Source organism: Rhineura floridana, chromosome 1, assembly GCF_030035675.1.
Source record: "Rhineura floridana isolate rRhiFlo1 chromosome 1, rRhiFlo1.hap2, whole genome shotgun sequence".
Classification (NCBI taxonomy): Eukaryota; Metazoa; Chordata; class Lepidosauria; order Squamata; family Rhineuridae; genus Rhineura; species Rhineura floridana.
In genome coordinates, this window is record NC_084480.1 from 139,550,274 (window position 1) to 139,567,518 (window position 17,245).

Consider the following 17,245-nt stretch of genomic DNA (forward strand, 5'->3'; position numbering starts at 1 on the left):
GTCTCTCAGCTGTGTTCAGTGCTCACTTCTGCTCACACAGCAGGACTTTCCTACTACTACCACCACCACCACCCACAATTCACTCAAAGGTCCCTGGGTAGATTAGTTTTAAAAGACATCATTAAAAACAGTTTAAAGCAACCTAAAATCACAACATCACAAAAATAGGGTGGGTCCTAAAAATATACATCTTAAATGTCATAGGCCAAGGAAAATAGGTGCATCTTCAGTATTTGTTAAAAACTGTACAGTGAAATTGCCATATATACCTCTGTGGGAAGGGAGTTCCACAACTTTGGGGCTGCCACAGAGGATGCCCTCTCCCAGGCTACCATCTCCAAACTTCTGAGAGTGGCAGAACACTACCAGAAGGGGCCCCTCTGCTGATCTCAACATCATCCTCTTGTCTCCCCTGCAGTTCCGTGTACCCTCAAAATCTGCTCTAGGGGATTAGTAAATGATCCAGAACAGATCGGGGCAGCACACAAGGGGATGCAGGAAGGAGAGGAAAGGGGAGGAAAGGATGGAGGAAGTCCTGTTGTGCTAGTTGAAGTCTCCTCATGTAGGGTTGGATAAAGCCGTTTGTCTTTGGACTGCATGTTGTTCTTCTAAGTAGGGCAATGCAAGATTATAAGCAAATAATCTTACAACAAAAGTTTTTTTTATACTAGAGGGGGTCAGCTAATTAACCCTGTGCTCAAAGTTTTTGTTGCCAAAATCAAAGCCCAAATGCTCTATGGTGCAGAACTTTGGGGGGAATCAGCCAAACATGAGGTAGAAGTTTTGCAAAATAAGTTTATGAGGCAGATACTGGGGCTGACGCTTATTCCCTCACAGAGCTACAATCTCCAGAAGAGGGGCTGACTGTTAAACCATTCTGGCCACTGGTGCTCTGTCAGGAGAGTAGGAGTCTCCTAACAACTCTCAGCACCCTTCACAAACTATACTTCCCAGGATTCTTTGGGAGAAGCCATGACTGTCTCAAGTAAAAGAAAGGTCTGGCATGGGTGTCGTCCCCTGATTAGGCAAGCCAAACAGCTGTGAGTCTGGCTTTTAGAACACTGACAGTTGGTTCTTACTCAGCATGCCCATGCATTGACTTCAATGTTAAATTTCCTAAATTAATTAAAAATCACCCAGGCATTTTAAAAACATTTAAACTACAGAAGATGAAGGTCAAAATATGGGGCATGGTCAATAATAGAATTATGGGTACTCTGTGAACATGTCCGATTTTTAATTAATTTCAACAAATTATGAGACCACTGATAGAATAAGTCCAACAGGGGTCTGGATTTTTTCCCTTGTTTTATTTTATTTATTTATTTATTTATTTTACAGTTTGAACTCTGTATTCTCTCTGAGTGTTTTGTGTATCACCATGAAAACCTAGAGGGCAATTAAGCAAGACTTTCTGAGTTCAGGACTATAAGTTTTGTAAGATTTTGTTTTGAAATGTGCTTAGGAAAAGCAGCAGAATGGTATGGGAGGGTATTTTCAATTTAACGCTGTGGGATGTGAAAAATCCATGTTGGCTATAGTATACAGTCACTCTTGTGGCTGTCTAATATTTGCGAATTTTCTAGACATGGCTGAGAGCAGATCTGGCATTCAATTTGCATATATGTATGTATGTAAGACAAACTGCAAAACTAGGGTGTTTTGCAAAACTATGGGTGATTTATTTTATTTATTTATTATTTCAATTTATATACCGCCCTTAGCAGAATAGCTCTCAGGGCGGTGAACAAACAAAATAAAATACAATATATCATAGTAAAAAATCACCAAAACATGTACAAACAAACAACAGAAAGCACAACAAAAACGAAATACAACACAAATTAAGAAGGATACATATTAAAAGTAGAAAGATTAAGAAAATTAAAAGATTAAAATGCCTGGGAGCATAAAAAGGTCTTTACCTGGCGCCGGAAAGATAGAAGTGTAGGCGCCAGGTGTACCTCTTCGGGGAGGCTGTTCCACAACTCAGGGGCCACCACAGAAAAGGCCCTAGATCTAGTAACCACCCTCCGGGCTTCCCGATGAGCTGGTACCCGGAGGAGGGCCTTAGATTCTGAACGAAGTGAACGGGTAGGTTCATAGCGAGAGAGGCATTCCACAAGGTATTGAGGTCCCACGCCGTGTAAGGCTTTATAGGTCAAAACTAGCACCTTGAATCTCGCCCGGAAGCAAATAGGAAGCCAGTGCAGACGCGCCAGAATAGGTGTTATATGCAAAGACTGACTGGTCCTCGTCAATAGTCTGGCAGCCGCGTTCTGCACCAGCTGAAGCTTCCGAACTGTCTTCAAGGGCAGCCCTACGTAGAGCGCATTACAGTAATCCAATCTTGAAGTTACCAGAGCATGAACAACGGAGGCGAGGTCGTCCCTGTCCAGATAGGGCCGTAGTTGGGCTACCAGACGAAGATGGTAAAATGCATTCCGTGCCACCGAGGCCACTTGGGCCTCGAGAGACAAGGAAGAATCGAAAAGAACCCCCAAACTACGTACCTGTTCTTTCAGGGGGAGTGTAACCCCATCCAGAACAGGGTGAACATCCACCATCTGAGCAGGGAAGGCGTTCACCAGCAGTGTCTCAGTCTTGTCTGGATTGAGTCTCAGTTTATTAGCTCTCATCCAGTCCATTATCGCGGTCAGGCAACGGTTCAGCACATCAACAGACTCACCTGAAGAAGATGAAAAGGAGAAATAGAGCTGCGTGTCATCAGCATATTGATGGCAACGCACTCCAAAACTCCGGATGACCGCACCCAGCGGCTGCATGTAGATGTTGAAAAGCATGGGGGACAAGACCGACCCCTGAGGGACTCCACAATGGAGAGTCCATGGTGTCGAGTGATGTTCCCCAAGCACTACTTTCTGGTGACGGTCCACGAAGTAGGAGCGGAACCACTGCCAAGCAGTGCCCCCTACACCCAACTCCGCGAGCCTCCCCAGAAGGATACCATGGTCGATGGTATCAAACGCCGCTGAGAGATCAAGGAGAATCAACAGAGTCACACTCCCCCTGTCCCTCTCCCGACAAAGGTCATCATACAGGGCGACCAAGGCTGTTTCGGTGCCAAAACCGGGCCTAAAACCGGATTGAAACGGATCTAGATAATCGGTTTCATCCAAGAGCGCCTGGAGCTGGCCGGCAACCACCCGTTCCAAAACCTTGCCCAAAAAAGGGACATTCGCCACCGGTCTATAGTTGTTCCAAGTTATCTGGGTCCAAGGAGGGTTTCTTTAAAAGAGGTCTCACTACTGCCTCCTTGAGGCTACCAGGGACTACTCCCTCCCTCAAGGAGGCATTAACCACTTCCTTGGCCCAACCGGTGGTCCCAGCCCTGCTAGTTTTCACTAGCCAAGATGGGCAAGGATCCAGAACAGACGTGGTTGCCCGAACCATTCCGAGCACCTTGTCCACTTCCTCGAGCTGCACCAACTGAAACTCATCCAATAATGAAGGACAAGGCCGTGCTCCGGACACTTCAATGGATTCATCTGTCGCAACATTGGAGTCAAGATCCCTGCGGATACATGCGATCTTATCTTGAAAGTGTCCAGCAATTTCGTTGCAGCGGGCTTCCGATGTTTCCGTAGTATCGTGGGGGCCAGAGTGTAAGAGCCCACGCATGACTTTAAAAAGCTCCGCTGGGCGGCATAGGGATGATCTAATAGAGGCAGCAAAATAAAGCTTCTTTGCTGTCCTTACCGCTTTTGTATACAACTTATTGGTGGCACTTACCAAGGCATGATTGTATCCACTGGGAGTTTTCCTCCATCTGCACTCCAGCCTCCTCCTCTCATGTTTCATCGCTCTCAGCTCCGGGGTATACCACGAAGCTGTATGAGCTCTACAGCGGAGGGGGCGCGCGGGAGTGATCGTGTCAATAGCCCAGGTCATTTCCGTATTCCACAGTGTGACCAGGGCCTCGACAGGAGCACCAGTCCTATCAGCCGGAAAATCTCCCAGAGCCCTCTGAAAACCTGCGGGATCCATCCGGCTCCGGGAGCGGATCAACTTAATAGATCCACCACCTTTGCAGAGGGAAAGAGCCGCTGTAAGTCTAAATCTCAGCAAGCGGTGATCTGTCCATGACAGGTGATGAACCTTCTGTGACCACTACGCATGCAGAAAGAATCTACAGAACCTGAACTGAAAAGCAGACTCACCTGACCCAGATCGGATCATGAGTGCACTTACGAAACTGCAGTCCTATGAATCCCTTTGTGGGGCTCCAGTGCTGCATCTGTCCTTTTAATCATTTCGTTCTTTTTAAGAAACTCCAATATATATCATTAAGTTGGTGCAGGGCTCTGTCCTTTAAGCATTTTTTTCCTTGTTAAAAAGTTCCAAAAAAGTTTCAGCTGATGCAGGGCTCCTTGCATTTTGAATTACAAGAGCCGGACCCTCTGGGAGTGACAAAACTTGATGTTCCATTTCTCTCAGAGGGAATTGTAAGGGGGGAAAACCGTATAGAACACGCACCCTCTCTCTTCTCCACCAAAACTTTCTCCTTCTCTTAAAGTTTTTAAATTACAAGAAAAAAATCCATCTCAGATTGGGGCATGGTTAAGGATCAATGGATTACCCAAAGTAGCATATATGGTAATGGATTAATGTATAATTCCAATGACTGAATATTTCCTAAAAAAGGGAATTAAGAAAAAACTATAGCTATCAGCAGTGATATTAGAAAACAAAGTTAGCAGTGCCTTCCGTACCAGGAATTTTAGCCAGGATTGAAGTAGCAAGCTCATCAACAATCTCATCATTGCTTTTTCCTGTTCCTTGAGCAGTTGATCGCGGCTGCACATCAAGTATTGTAGTGATTAGGGTATTGGTTTCTTTACGCTGTAAGGAAGAGGTGAGAAATTTTAATTCCCCCCTGAATTTTTCAGTTGTCCGTGTTCAAAATAAATTATTTACATTTCAGTCATAAATGTTTCAAACTATATAATATTTCCCTAAGCCATCATACCATCATGCAGCATCATGTGGGGGTGAGGGTGGTACAGCAGCAAGCAAGGAAAGGGCATGAAGGAAGCAAGGATGGCTGGCGGGGGTGGGGGGACCAAGCAAGCTGGGCGTAGGGCAAGCAAGATGAATGGATGGCTGTGGGGTGGGTGGGTGAGACAGCAAGATGAGTGGGTGGAAGCGGCAGTGGTGGCGGTGATTGCAGCCTGGGTAGGAGGCAGGTAAATGCCCTAGGCAGTGATACTACAGATACAGTGCCTGTATACCCATTACTAAAATGCTTTCCAATGAAAAATCTTGCTTCAGTAGCAGGCAACACTAGTCATGTTTGCAAGTCACACTAAACCATAGTTTAGTATGATGAGAATGAGCTGGGATGAGCCACACTGAGCCTCAGGCTTGTGCACTTTCTTGCCCCTCTCATTTGGCTGGGAGGAGTTTTTGTTTCCAATTTGTTTAACCATAGTTTTTCTGAACCAACAAACTGTGGTTAACATCTATAATTTGTTTAAAACAAGCTTGTTAGCTAGCATCAAGCCACAGTTCCACAGTTCAGATGTGAACTGAAGCACAGATCTCTGTACAAAAGATGGTGAGGGATCGGAAGCGGGGGATGAGGGAGGAGCATGCAGCCATGGTGCTCATTCAGGGTTCAGAAACCACGGTTTTATGGTGCTGTGGACAAATGTCAGGCACACCCAGGAACGTAGCCAAGTATAAATGCAGTATTGGTGTAATTGTAACTGAATATTAATAATCCTCCATTTAGTTTAAGGAAATGGAAACTCCATTGAGAATGCTATCTACACATATACCTTAAGATATCCTTCAGTAAAGGATTTCAAAAAATTGCTTCAACATTGTTTAGGGAAACTGCATAGTACTTAGCAAACAGAAATGGATTAGGTTCAAATGAACAGGTTAGCCATGTAACTTTAAAGCTGTTCTTCCCCTAATTAGAATTTTAAAGCCTGTTAGACCATAAACAGGTATGGATACTATTGACGTTAATGAAAGGCAGCCTCAGAATAAATCACAGGATTATTTCTTTAGAAGCAGTTTAGAATGATTGAGAATTCTCTCAGTACTACTTGCAGGGATGAATGTATCTTCAGCAGCCATGTGTGGACTGCTTAGCAATCACTGCCTATTATTTCTGTTCAACAGACTACAACAATTAAATCAAAATCCTCTTTTAATGTTAAACTATAAAGTATAACTCATTTATCTTAATTAGCTTAGAACACATTTTAAATATGTTCACAAACCTGGAAAGCTAAATTGGCATTTTCGTGCATTCCAAATATTTCTGGGTCATCAATCAAAGGAAGGTTTTCAATGTAGTCTTTAAAATCTTGCAAACTGTCGGCCACTGGGGCAAAATATATACCTGTTGTATCAAAAGGCAAACAGAGCAGAAAAACTTTACTCAAATACAAAAATAATGACAAAATCATAGCATGTCTGCATTATATGATTAGTAATTTACACAGATTCAGCAAAAATAGGCAGTATCTAATGTTGTATCACTGGATGCAATGGGACTTTCCCTCTCCCCTCCCTGCAGATCTCTGTACACCCCCATCTGCTCTGGAGGGTCTCTCAGCTCTCTGGAACCAATTTGGGAGATATGCAAAGGGCTGCATGGGGGAAGAGAGAAAGGGCAAGTTCCATTTGTGTGAAGGGAAGTCAGCTGGGCAGGCAGGTGGCTACAGTTGGATATCATCCAATAATAGTAAACAAGGGACTGGGAGGGACTGAAGGTAGAGCCTGACACTGATTTTATGCTTTCTATGTTACATTTTACCTTTGTAGTCCCTTTAGTACTATCCCCTATATATATGTGTGTGTGTGTGTGTATATATATTGTATTTTATGTATTTTAATTGTATTTTATGTATTTTAATTTATTTTAATGTTTTTGTGATTTTACTGTTTACAATTTTATCATGTACGTGCTTGATTTTATTTTTGTAAGCCGCCCTGAGTGCCCTATTATAGGGCAGAAGGGTGGGATAGATAGATAGACAGACAGACAGAGACAGAAATAAATAAATAAATACTACCACGATGATAGTTTTCGGATATATTTTGAAGGCACTGCCTTTCTTTCATAGGAAATGATATGTACCTGTCAGATTAAGGCTGCCTAAAGTGGTAGCAACTCAAATACAGAAAAACATCAGACTAAATACTCCCATTTATACATCTTAGTATTTCAAAGGAAGAGAGAGCTCTGACATAAATTAAAATTTCCTTGTTTCCCATAGGAAACAAATCCTTACAATGGAGTTTTTGTTGCCTCAGAAGATCCAGAGCTGAAGATACATTTGCATCAAACACTGCTTAAATAGATCAAACCTCATTTAAAGAAATAAAAAAGGGAATCAAAGAGTTTATTATTTATTTGTTTATTTATTTATTTATTAGATTTTATTAGATGCCCATCTGGCAGAGGTTAGTCTGCCACTCTGGGCAACATACAGCAAAACACAAATACAGTTCATATAAAAACATAAACAGAGAGCATTAAAAATTAAAGGTTAAAACACTCCCAAAGCTGCACACTGCCAACCTAACCCCCCTCCCACGCCTGGTTAAAGAGCCAGGTCTTCAAAGCCCGACGGAAACAGAGCAAGGAGGGGGCCTGGCGAAGGTCGGTTGGCAGCGAGTTCCATAGTGAGGGAGCCACTACTGAAAAGGCTCTGGACCTGGTCCTCACCAGTCGCACTGCTCTTAATGAATTGACCATAAAACTGGGTAAGCATCAATTTCTACCAAAGAGAAACATACCTGTTCAGTAAATATGTTGCTGCCTGATTGGTTTCTCAGTTAAAAATTTCTCAGGGCAGTTTACACAATCAATACAATAACAACTAAATGATCAAACAAAATACAAATAATAATGGCAAATAACATAAAACCAATCAATTCTGTTCTTGAAATTGCCTTAAAAAATAAAAAGATGTTCACCTGGCACCTCTAGGTAAGCGTCTTGGGGAGAGAAACTCGGAGGTGGGGCACCTTCACCAACACTTTGTTCACTGAGGACTGTGATGTTCCTGCTTATAGTGTAAATATGGTAAGTGCTGTTTATATAGGAGACATATGGTAAGTGGAGTGAAAGAGGAGGGGGGAGTACATGAGCAGTAGAATGCTGGATGATTGGCTGAGCGTTTGAATGGCTGGGAGTATAAATGGAAGAATGACAGTTGAATCTGGGTGGATGTTGGGAGTGTGGAGAAAGAGGTGTTTGAGGGTGGAGGTGAGGAGTGTGGAGCAAGAGGGAGTTGGAGTTCTGATTAATAATAAGTTAAGTACAAAACAGGAATAGATGAAACCATACGCTTGTGAAACATTCTAAAACTAATCTTGTTATTTCTGATATTTAATAAATACTTATTTGGTTTACCAAAGGCCTGATCCTTGGCTGGGGGATATACATACCAGAAGGGAGGGCAAGGTAATTACCAAGGCTGAACAGAAACAGTATCTAATGGTGGCAGCGGTGAAGGGAGGAATAATAACAATTCAAGTATCCAGAGCAACCCAGAGTTGTATGCGTTATCTATAAAGATACAAGGGGGTTGGGAACAGCATAAGCACGCAGTCACAAAAGTAACCAGCTAGAGAGAGACTCAGGCAAAGTCTCTGGGAGTATTGGTTATAGGACGTGACTTGTGGTGCTGCCTAGCATAGGGATCTAGTGAGATCTGTGCTAGAGCGGAGTGAGAAACCATATAAAGGATGGTCCGGACTGGTGGTATCCCTGGTGGTGCCTAGTGAAAGGCAGTAGCCACAAGCAGGTGGGAACCTGACAGGGAGAACCAGGGGAGGACGTCACAAGGACACCCATAGAACAGCCTCCAATAATGCCCTGAGCATATATAGTTACAATTGTCAATCCAGAGTGTCCGTTAAGTCGTACAGATGGGCGACTAATAAATAAAATTTTATTTATTTATTTATAATCCCTTGTTTCTTCCAGAAGTCCTACTAAAGTAGTGCTCTAAAAACTATTTCTGAGTAAGCAGTTTGAAGATAGAGGATTGTTTGGCAGCAGTCATAACTGGGACAAATTTGATTCTTAATTTCAGTGTGTTGTTGACAGCTCATCTACCAAGTTGGCAAGGAGAAGGAAATGGCTGTGCAACTTAGATTACAACTGCTGGTCAGAAGTAATTCTTGTCTGACAGTATTATGGAAAAGACATTTGGTCTTACTGTGAAACAGTTTTCTCTGTGCATATAAAGATGACCTCAGGTGGGTAGCTAGCTCCACCTAGCGGTTGAGGGTAGAAAGAGCGTTCAATGTTTTTTCAAGGACTTCCTGTTCTCTGTGGCTCCTTATCGCAGTTCTTTATGACAAGCACCTTAGATGAATACAGACTTAACGAATAGAAAACACAACTGAAGAGAAATGAACAGCACTTACACACTCTCTACTAAATCAAGCTTACTTAAACTATTATGGCAGCCCAGCCCTCATAGAGAGTGGTTCTGAGGTCATCTTTGACATGCACAGAGAAAACCGTTTCACGGTAAGACCAAATGTCTTTTCTCCTGTGCATGTAAAAATGACCTCAGGTGGGACATACCAAAGCTGATCCATGTAGGGCAGGAATCTGGGCTGTAATGACCTTATTGGTCTGAGAGAACACGCTGTAGCACTCTCCTCCCAAAGGCCGTCTCAGTAGAGGTGTAAGCATTTATTTTGTAATGTTTGATAAATGTGTTAGGATTAGCCCATGTAGCCACTTTCAAGGTGTTGGGTCTGAGTCCCAACAGTAAGCCATTTTGTAGGAAGGAGAGGACCTCATTGATGCCAGCTTTCCACAGAAGTATTTTCTGCTTCTGTGACCAAGCTGAAAAGGCCTTCCATGTACCTTCATAAATTCGGATAGTGGATGGGTGTTGGGAGGCCATCACTGTTTCCACTACCGGAGGTGGCAGGCCCTTTCTTAGTAGGCATCGCCTCTCAACTTCCAGACATGAAGTGCCAGCCATCCCGGATCTGGGGTGACTGCCAGATCAAGTAGATCCAGGAACCATGCCCTTCTTGGCCAATATGAGGAGAACAGTAGAACTGTTGCCTTCTCAGATCAGATCTTTTGGATCACCCTCAGGATCACTGGGTGGGAAGGCATATAACAGACATGTGGGCCAGCAGGATGTCAGGGCATCCATTCCTTTTGCCTTCAGCATTATGTACCTGGCGAAGAATCTTTTCTCCTGGCAGTTGCAGTGGGTGGCGAACAGGTCCACTTTGGCCTTCTGAAAGTGATCCACTATCTGCTGAAAAGCCGTTGGGTGGAGTTTCCATTCTCCTTGACGGATTCACTCCTGACTCAACCAGTCTGCTTGACTGTTGTCCTCCCCTTTGAGATATTCTGTCAGAATTGAGTCCAGATGGGCCTCTGCCCACTGGAACTTTAATGAGGCCTCTCTCTGGAGCTGGACTGACCGCATTCCTCCCTGATGGTTCAAATGAGCTTTGCCTGTAACATTGTCGGTCCTGAACAGTACCACCCCCAAGTGTCTCAATTCCGTGAAGTGTTTGAGTGCTAGGCAGATCATGCAGAGCCCCAGTAGATTGATGGGGAGTAAGGACTCCTGTGCTGACCAAGAGCTTTGTACCATCTGGCCTTCACATATCGCTTCCCAGCCTGTGAGACTGGTATCTGATGTGATGTGCATTTGCTGAGGGTCTTGGAACAGGGTTCCTCTTTGAAGATTGGGTTCTTGTGTCCACCATCATAGGGATTGACGAACCGCTGGTGACAGTGACAGCCTTTGGTGGTGCCTGGCTGCTATGCCACTTTGGAAGGGCAGTAGTGACCACTGAAGGGGCCGTGAATGGTGGTGTGCCCAGGGGGTGGTTTGGAATGTTGAGACCATCAACCCTAGAGCCATTGCTAATTGCATGAGGTCCACTGAGGGGGAGGGCAGAATGTGTGACATGATTGAACGTATCTTGTTTATTCTGTCCTGAGCCAGTGTTATCACTCACTAAGCTAAGGTGGTAGGTAGGTCTTCCCATGATTTGTAAACTGATGGGGATCAAATTGGGAAGTCATCTAGGTAAGACCTGCACCCCCTGTGTCCTGAGGTGTGCCACCAGGATCACCACAACCTTTGTAAATACCCTGGGGACGGACAAGAGGCCAAATGGCATAGCTCTGTATAGAAAGTGATTTCCCTCCACCACGAAGCTGAAGTAACGTCTGAGAGGTGGGAAAATGGGGATATGTAGATACGTTTCCTTCAGATCTATTGAGCTGAGGTAGTCTTCCTGTCTCAGGGCCTCTTTGATTGTCATCAAGAAGGCCATGCGGAACTTGTAGTAGGTTACATATTTGTTTAAGTTCTTTAGGTCGAGTACTGCCCTGAACGAGCCGCCTTTCTTCTCAACTGTAAAGAAGAGTGAGTAGTTTCCCGAAAATCTCTCTGCTGCGGGAACAGGTTCTGTTGCTGCAATCTGCAGCAAGTGAGAGATTGCCTGTTGGATCCTTTCCCTTTTGTGTGGAGATGCTGAGACAGGAGATGGTATGAACCTTGTGGAGGGGATGTGAATTCCAGATGTAGTCCGTGTTGGAGGGTCTGCAGTACCCACTGGTCTGATGAAATCTCCCTCCATCCATGGGCAAACCGCTGGAGGCAACCTCCCAGCAGGATGGCACTGGCATAAGAATTGACATTTATTTCCACGTGATTGGAGCAGGAATCCAGTCCTGTTGGAGAACTGCTGGTTGCCCTTGACTTGGCTGGGCTGTCTGTTCCAGAAGGGGTGGCTAGAGTGACCCTCCTTTGCTCTTCCTGATGATCTGGAACCTCAAAAGGACTGGGAGGTTTGGTAAGGGTGGAAGGATTTCCGAAAGGATCTCCTGTCTCTTTTCCTGGTTGATGTCATCACTTTCTTCTTTTCCTAAATTCCAGTACACTCACCAGGGCTATGTCACCAAATAGTTTGACTCCTACATAGGGCTCTGAGACTAGAATGAGCGGTGGGATCTGTGTTCCAATGGCACAACCAGAGCATCCTCCTAGTAAAGATCCCGGCCACCAGGGACCATGCTGAGAATTGCATGGCATCCACAGATGCACCTGCCATGAAGGTCACTGCCTGGGAAACTTTTAGTACAGACTTGCGGACTTGGGCTGCATCCTGCTGCGGGCAATGCAATAAAGTCTTCCAACCAGAGGAGGGAAGCCCTTGCAAATACTGAGGGAGCTGACGCTGCCCTGATTGATAGCGCACTAGCCTCATGGATTCTTCTAAGACCTTGATCCAATTTGCTTTCCATAGGGTCCTTAAGATGGGCATCTGAGTCCTTCGGGTTCAAGGACAGATTTAACAAATTTACTATGGGGGCATCCACCAGTGGGACTTTCAGCTGATCCATAAGCTGTTGCTCCAGAGTATAGTATTTGTTAGCAGCTGTCACTGACTTCTTAAATTGCAATGGGATGTCAAATTTTGATTTTATTACCTTTGGTGGTAAGGACGGAAGCTTAAGTACCCTTGACTTTGGCTTCGGATCTGGACACATGACAGAAACCCTAGATGCTGCCTGGGCTGGAGGGTCTTCTGGGGAATTCAAACTCAGTGCTTCCATTGCCTTGCACAGGACAGGCAGAAAGTGAGCATATTGGAAAATCCTGTTGGTAGAAACCTCTTCAGATTCCAAATCCCCACTTCATCATCTAGAACAATGAACTCATTGTCCAGATCTGTGCCCTGGTCTTCCGTATAGCCATGGTGTCTGCCCTGAGCAGCTGTGTGAGGATCCAGCGACCCATGGTTGGTGGGCAGTGGTCTTGGGGCTCTGATGCATGCTGCGTGTCAGAAGCCTGAATGTGCTGGGTTCTGGGTTGAGGGTCTAGCAGCCCCCCGTTTCCACCAAGGCATAGCGAAGAGACTGTTGGCACAGACAGGTCTCTAGCCAGATCCACTAGGAGGGATTCCTTCAGCTGTTCCTTCAATTGTTGCAGCATCAGGGGCAAAAACTGCAGTTGTAGTTGCTGAGCGTGGCCACCTGGTGATTGAGCCACCCCCCTACGCCTGCCAGGGTGGGAGTTGACTGGGGGCCTCTTGAAACCCTGAGAAGTCCTCAGGAGAGGTTGAAGTGGCAAAAATGTAGCTTAAAGAAGGATCGGGTTGCTCCCCTTCTTCCTCAGAGAGGGGTTCCTGATCCCTTTGCAGTCTGCACACAGAGCTGTGGGAGTCTAGCACAGCCGTGCCATATGGATTTTCCTCATGCTCCCTTGCATTATCATCCTGACTATTTGTTTTTGAATAAGCTTCCACTGAGGCCACCCTGTCCACTTGATACATGCCTCTGCAACCTCCTGCCTGCTGGTGGAGGGGCAGGCTACTGCTGACTCCACAGTTGTCTCTAACATCTGGCGGTCTGGGACTGGCTGTAGCGGCTCAGTCTTCTTGTCAGGGACCGCTGATATTGTGGTTGCTATCCCCCTGAGGTCATCTTTACATGCACAAGAGAATGACGATTCTGGAAATTGACACTAAATTACCTTCTCAGCTTTCGTTCCCCTCCCTCCCCAAGAACTCTGACAAAACTGCTTCAAAGACTGTGGTCTTAAAGGAACATGCTTGCAAGTAAAAGGACAAACCACTTTGTAATATGCTGCCTGGATAACAAGCTTAAACTGTTTCTATTGCTATCTCTATTCTATAGAGATAAGTGGTGAGATAATCTTATACAGAGTGAAGGTGGGCACTACAGGACCTCATAAAATGTGATGGAGGCCTAAATGCACCAGAAAAAAATGCAGATGACTAAGGTTTGGACTAACATGAAAGAGAGGAAAATAAAAAGGTAGAGGTAAGAAGGAGTGAGGTGCTATTAATTTCCCCTGTCCCAAGGAAGGAAAGTACAGAGAAGCAGACTCATGAACTTTATATCATGACCTGTAGAAGCTCAGTCACAGCTGAGTCCAGGGACCCTAGCAGTTACTGAACACAAATTTCATGATAGGGAAATCCACCTGGATGTTTGGTAACAAGAAGCAAGCCTCTTGTTATTGATGAACATCCAAGAAAAAGAGTTTCTAGGCTCAAGTAATGATGAGGTGGCCAACGGTAAGTTAGCCCTTGAGCTAAGTCTGCTCACTACCATAGGCTCTTCATGTTGGAATGTATGAGGTTCAACTCCAACTTGGTGGGTTGAGGCTGCATGGGGTTAATAAAGGTAGCTAGAGAGCTAGACCTCTTGCTGGTTGAGGCTATACCTATCCCTTTGATCCTCTGCCGTCTCTCCCCTTCCTGCTAGGCTGAATAAGCAAAGGAATGTTGATCCCTGTTCCTTCCTGCCTTTCTCAGTGTTCTCTTTCTCTCGAGAGGGGAGCAGACATCTTCTCTTTGTCTCTCCTCTCAATCAGGATGAGGGCCAGCCCTGGGACCAGTGCAGGCTGCTCCAGCATAGCCAGTTAGCTAGATATAGAACTCTTTCCTATCAAGCATGTACTTCCAGAATAAAGTAGTTGTTTCTTATTTTAAAGCTTAAAGTCTCTGTCTGACTAATTTGCAGGGAAGGTAGAATCTTAGCAAAGATTGAAACACACACACACTAAGCTCGCTCAATACTCTCCGTTCTGCAGAGCTACACAACTCTGCTACCCAACTCAATAAAATTCCGACACTTCAGAATCCTCCCAATAAAGTTAAAAGGAAAAGCTTCCTTTTGGGGGTTTTCCTGCAAGTTTTTGATGAGTCTGAACAGATGTGGTTATATTATAGAGTTTGGCTGTAGACAATAGTCTGTGATGTGATTCCAGGTGGAAGCTGGAAGCATGTTATATGTAGCAGTCAGTGAGTTTCCTATATAAGGTGGTGCTTGATGGATGATGGACTGCCTTAAAGTCGATTCCGACTTATAGCGACCCTATGAATAGGGTTTTCATGGTAAGCAGCATTCAGATGTGGTTTACCATTGCCTTCCTCTGAGGCTGAGAGGCAGTGACTGGCCCAAGGTCACCCAGTGAGCTTCATGGCTGTGTAGGGATTCGAACCCTGGTCTCCCAGGTCGTAGTTCAACACTCTAACCACGGCGCCACACTGGCTCTCTTGTGTCCATTATATATCTGCACAATTCTATCCAGAAAGAGCAGAGGTACATAACTAAAAATGTTATAAAAAAATTATTAGCCTAAAGTGCCACAGGACTCTTTGTCGTTTCTGTCACAGAGTGGCTACAATTATTTAAATAGAAGCTTCCATTAATGTGAGATTTATTTACCTGATTCTGAATATTTATACTCTTCTTCTAATGTTTCAGGAGAAAAAAACCTCCTTAGGACTGTGCGAAGACATCTCTGATCCCAGGCATCTGTAACTCGTCCTCCATATGTAATTTCCCCTGCAATAATTAGTTTTACAAATTATGATTTCATCTTTTGAATGTAATAATAGTGTTTATTTTATCTGAAGTATATATTTTCACATTATTGAACTGATGATTAATAAAATACATCTGAATTTTCTTTGACTACATATCATGAAAATACTAATCACCCCTCCAAATTATTCATATAATTAAATAATTCAGTGTAACTTGCAATTATTGAGTATGCATATTTGAACTGGTATATATGCTGATTTATTAATGATTGGTGCGTATAATTAGACAATTTGCTATTTAACACGGGGAAGCGCAAGTGTAAAATAGGCATCCCAGTGCTAAATATGGAAATGGCAATTCATGCAGTAACATGCATTTGTTACTTTATATTTTATTTCTTCCTTAACTGCACACACTGGGCTGGAAGTTTGGGATTATGAAAGTTCAACAAGGCATTGATTAGAGCCATACTGTCATCAAAGACCTCCAAGAACATTTAAGATTTACACAGATGCACAGACAAAAGATAAACACAAGAGATGATGCTAACTTTTCTGGCATCCTTTCTTCAGGCAGGATTTGGGAGTTCTGTTTCAGGAAGCTCTCTGCTTGAAATGGTACCAGAAAATACAAGTGTATGGCCAGATACTGTGGCAACTCCAATATATCTTTTTAGATGTGGTAGGTTACATGTACTCTGAGGTCTTCAGTGAATTGCAAGGTTGATGACATAACTGACCTTACAATGCACTGGGAGGACTTCCTAGCATAAACAGTGAGGGTGGCCTGAGGACAACTATGGGCTGTGCTAAGGTCATGCCACACGCACGCACAGAAGCCCTCTGGCACACTACAGGATTAGTGACATTATGAGTCCATCATGCATGCACAAGGTGTACCTAATACCCTTATGTAATAAATAATATTTGAGCATTGATCAGAAAAAGGGTTGTATCCAGTGTCAGTCTTACTCAGAGTAGACCCACTGAAATCTATAGATATGATTAACTAAATTTCAGTGGGGCTACTTCTGAGTATAACTTAGCTGGATACAATCCTGTGCCTTTATTTGCTGAGTGGTTGTAGAATATGGGGAGGAGTGGATCAACTAGGGAAGCTGGTTCTGCTCCTTACAGGAACTTCACTGTGTTCAGGTGGTGCTTCTCAGCAGGTTATTTCCTAATTGGGGTGTTTTGGGGGTGTTTTTCCTGGGGAAGAATTAAAGGGACTCATCTGATTTCTCCCTCTAACCTAGGATGGGTTACTTTCTATCCTCAGTGGAACTTCATAAGGCTATAAGGTACTTCTGATTTGGGGAAGGGGTGGGAACAGTTTCAGCACTGAGAGTGTGTATGTCTGGGGTGAATGTTTGTGCAGCATTGTTCCTCTCCTGTTCCTTTTTCTTCAAAACTTAGGGCAGCAATTCCCTTCACTCATTAAAAGTAGACATGGGAAGGGTTTTGAGAAATTCAGGTTTGAGTCATGCAAGGAAAGACAATTAAGCATTGGGGAAATGGTAGGGGAGAAGGCTAGCCAAGACTGCTGCTTTGTATTATGTGTTGAGAAACCTCTATTCCAGTGCTGTGCAAGGAAGAAGTTAATGAGCTTTCAGGCTGGAAAGAATGCCCAACATTCCTTTAATAGGGGAAGGGAGGGAATCTGGAATGGTGTAGCCCTTGTGAGAGCAGCTATGGGGCTCCGAAGAGGTTTCCCCACCCTGCTTGTACACTCAGCCAATGGCAAGGGGGTTGAATATGTGGTGAGGCAATGTTACTACTTGGGCATCACAACGTGTGGAGAAGACAGTGGGAAGAGAAGCCAAGTTGTGATATAGCAAGCCATGGTTTGCTTGATTTTTTTCTGGGACAACCTAAGCTTTAGCCATGGTTTATTAAACAA

General features: G+C 44.2%; 1 protein-coding gene across 2 annotated transcripts in view; it reads right to left on the minus strand.

The window, feature by feature from the left end:
- DNAH6 (dynein axonemal heavy chain 6) overlaps positions 1-17,245 on the minus strand; it is a 362,354-nt gene that overhangs the window by 28,873 nt on the left and 316,236 nt on the right. For both annotated transcript variants that reach the window (XM_061634018.1, XM_061634008.1), the window contains 3 exons: positions 15,245-15,364; positions 6,255-6,376; positions 4,734-4,863 (listed from right to left, as the gene is read on the minus strand). In XM_061634018.1, the coding sequence (XP_061490002.1) occupies positions 4,734-4,863; positions 6,255-6,376; positions 15,245-15,364 (372 nt within the window). The remainder of the gene's footprint in view (positions 1-4,733; positions 4,864-6,254; positions 6,377-15,244; positions 15,365-17,245) is intronic.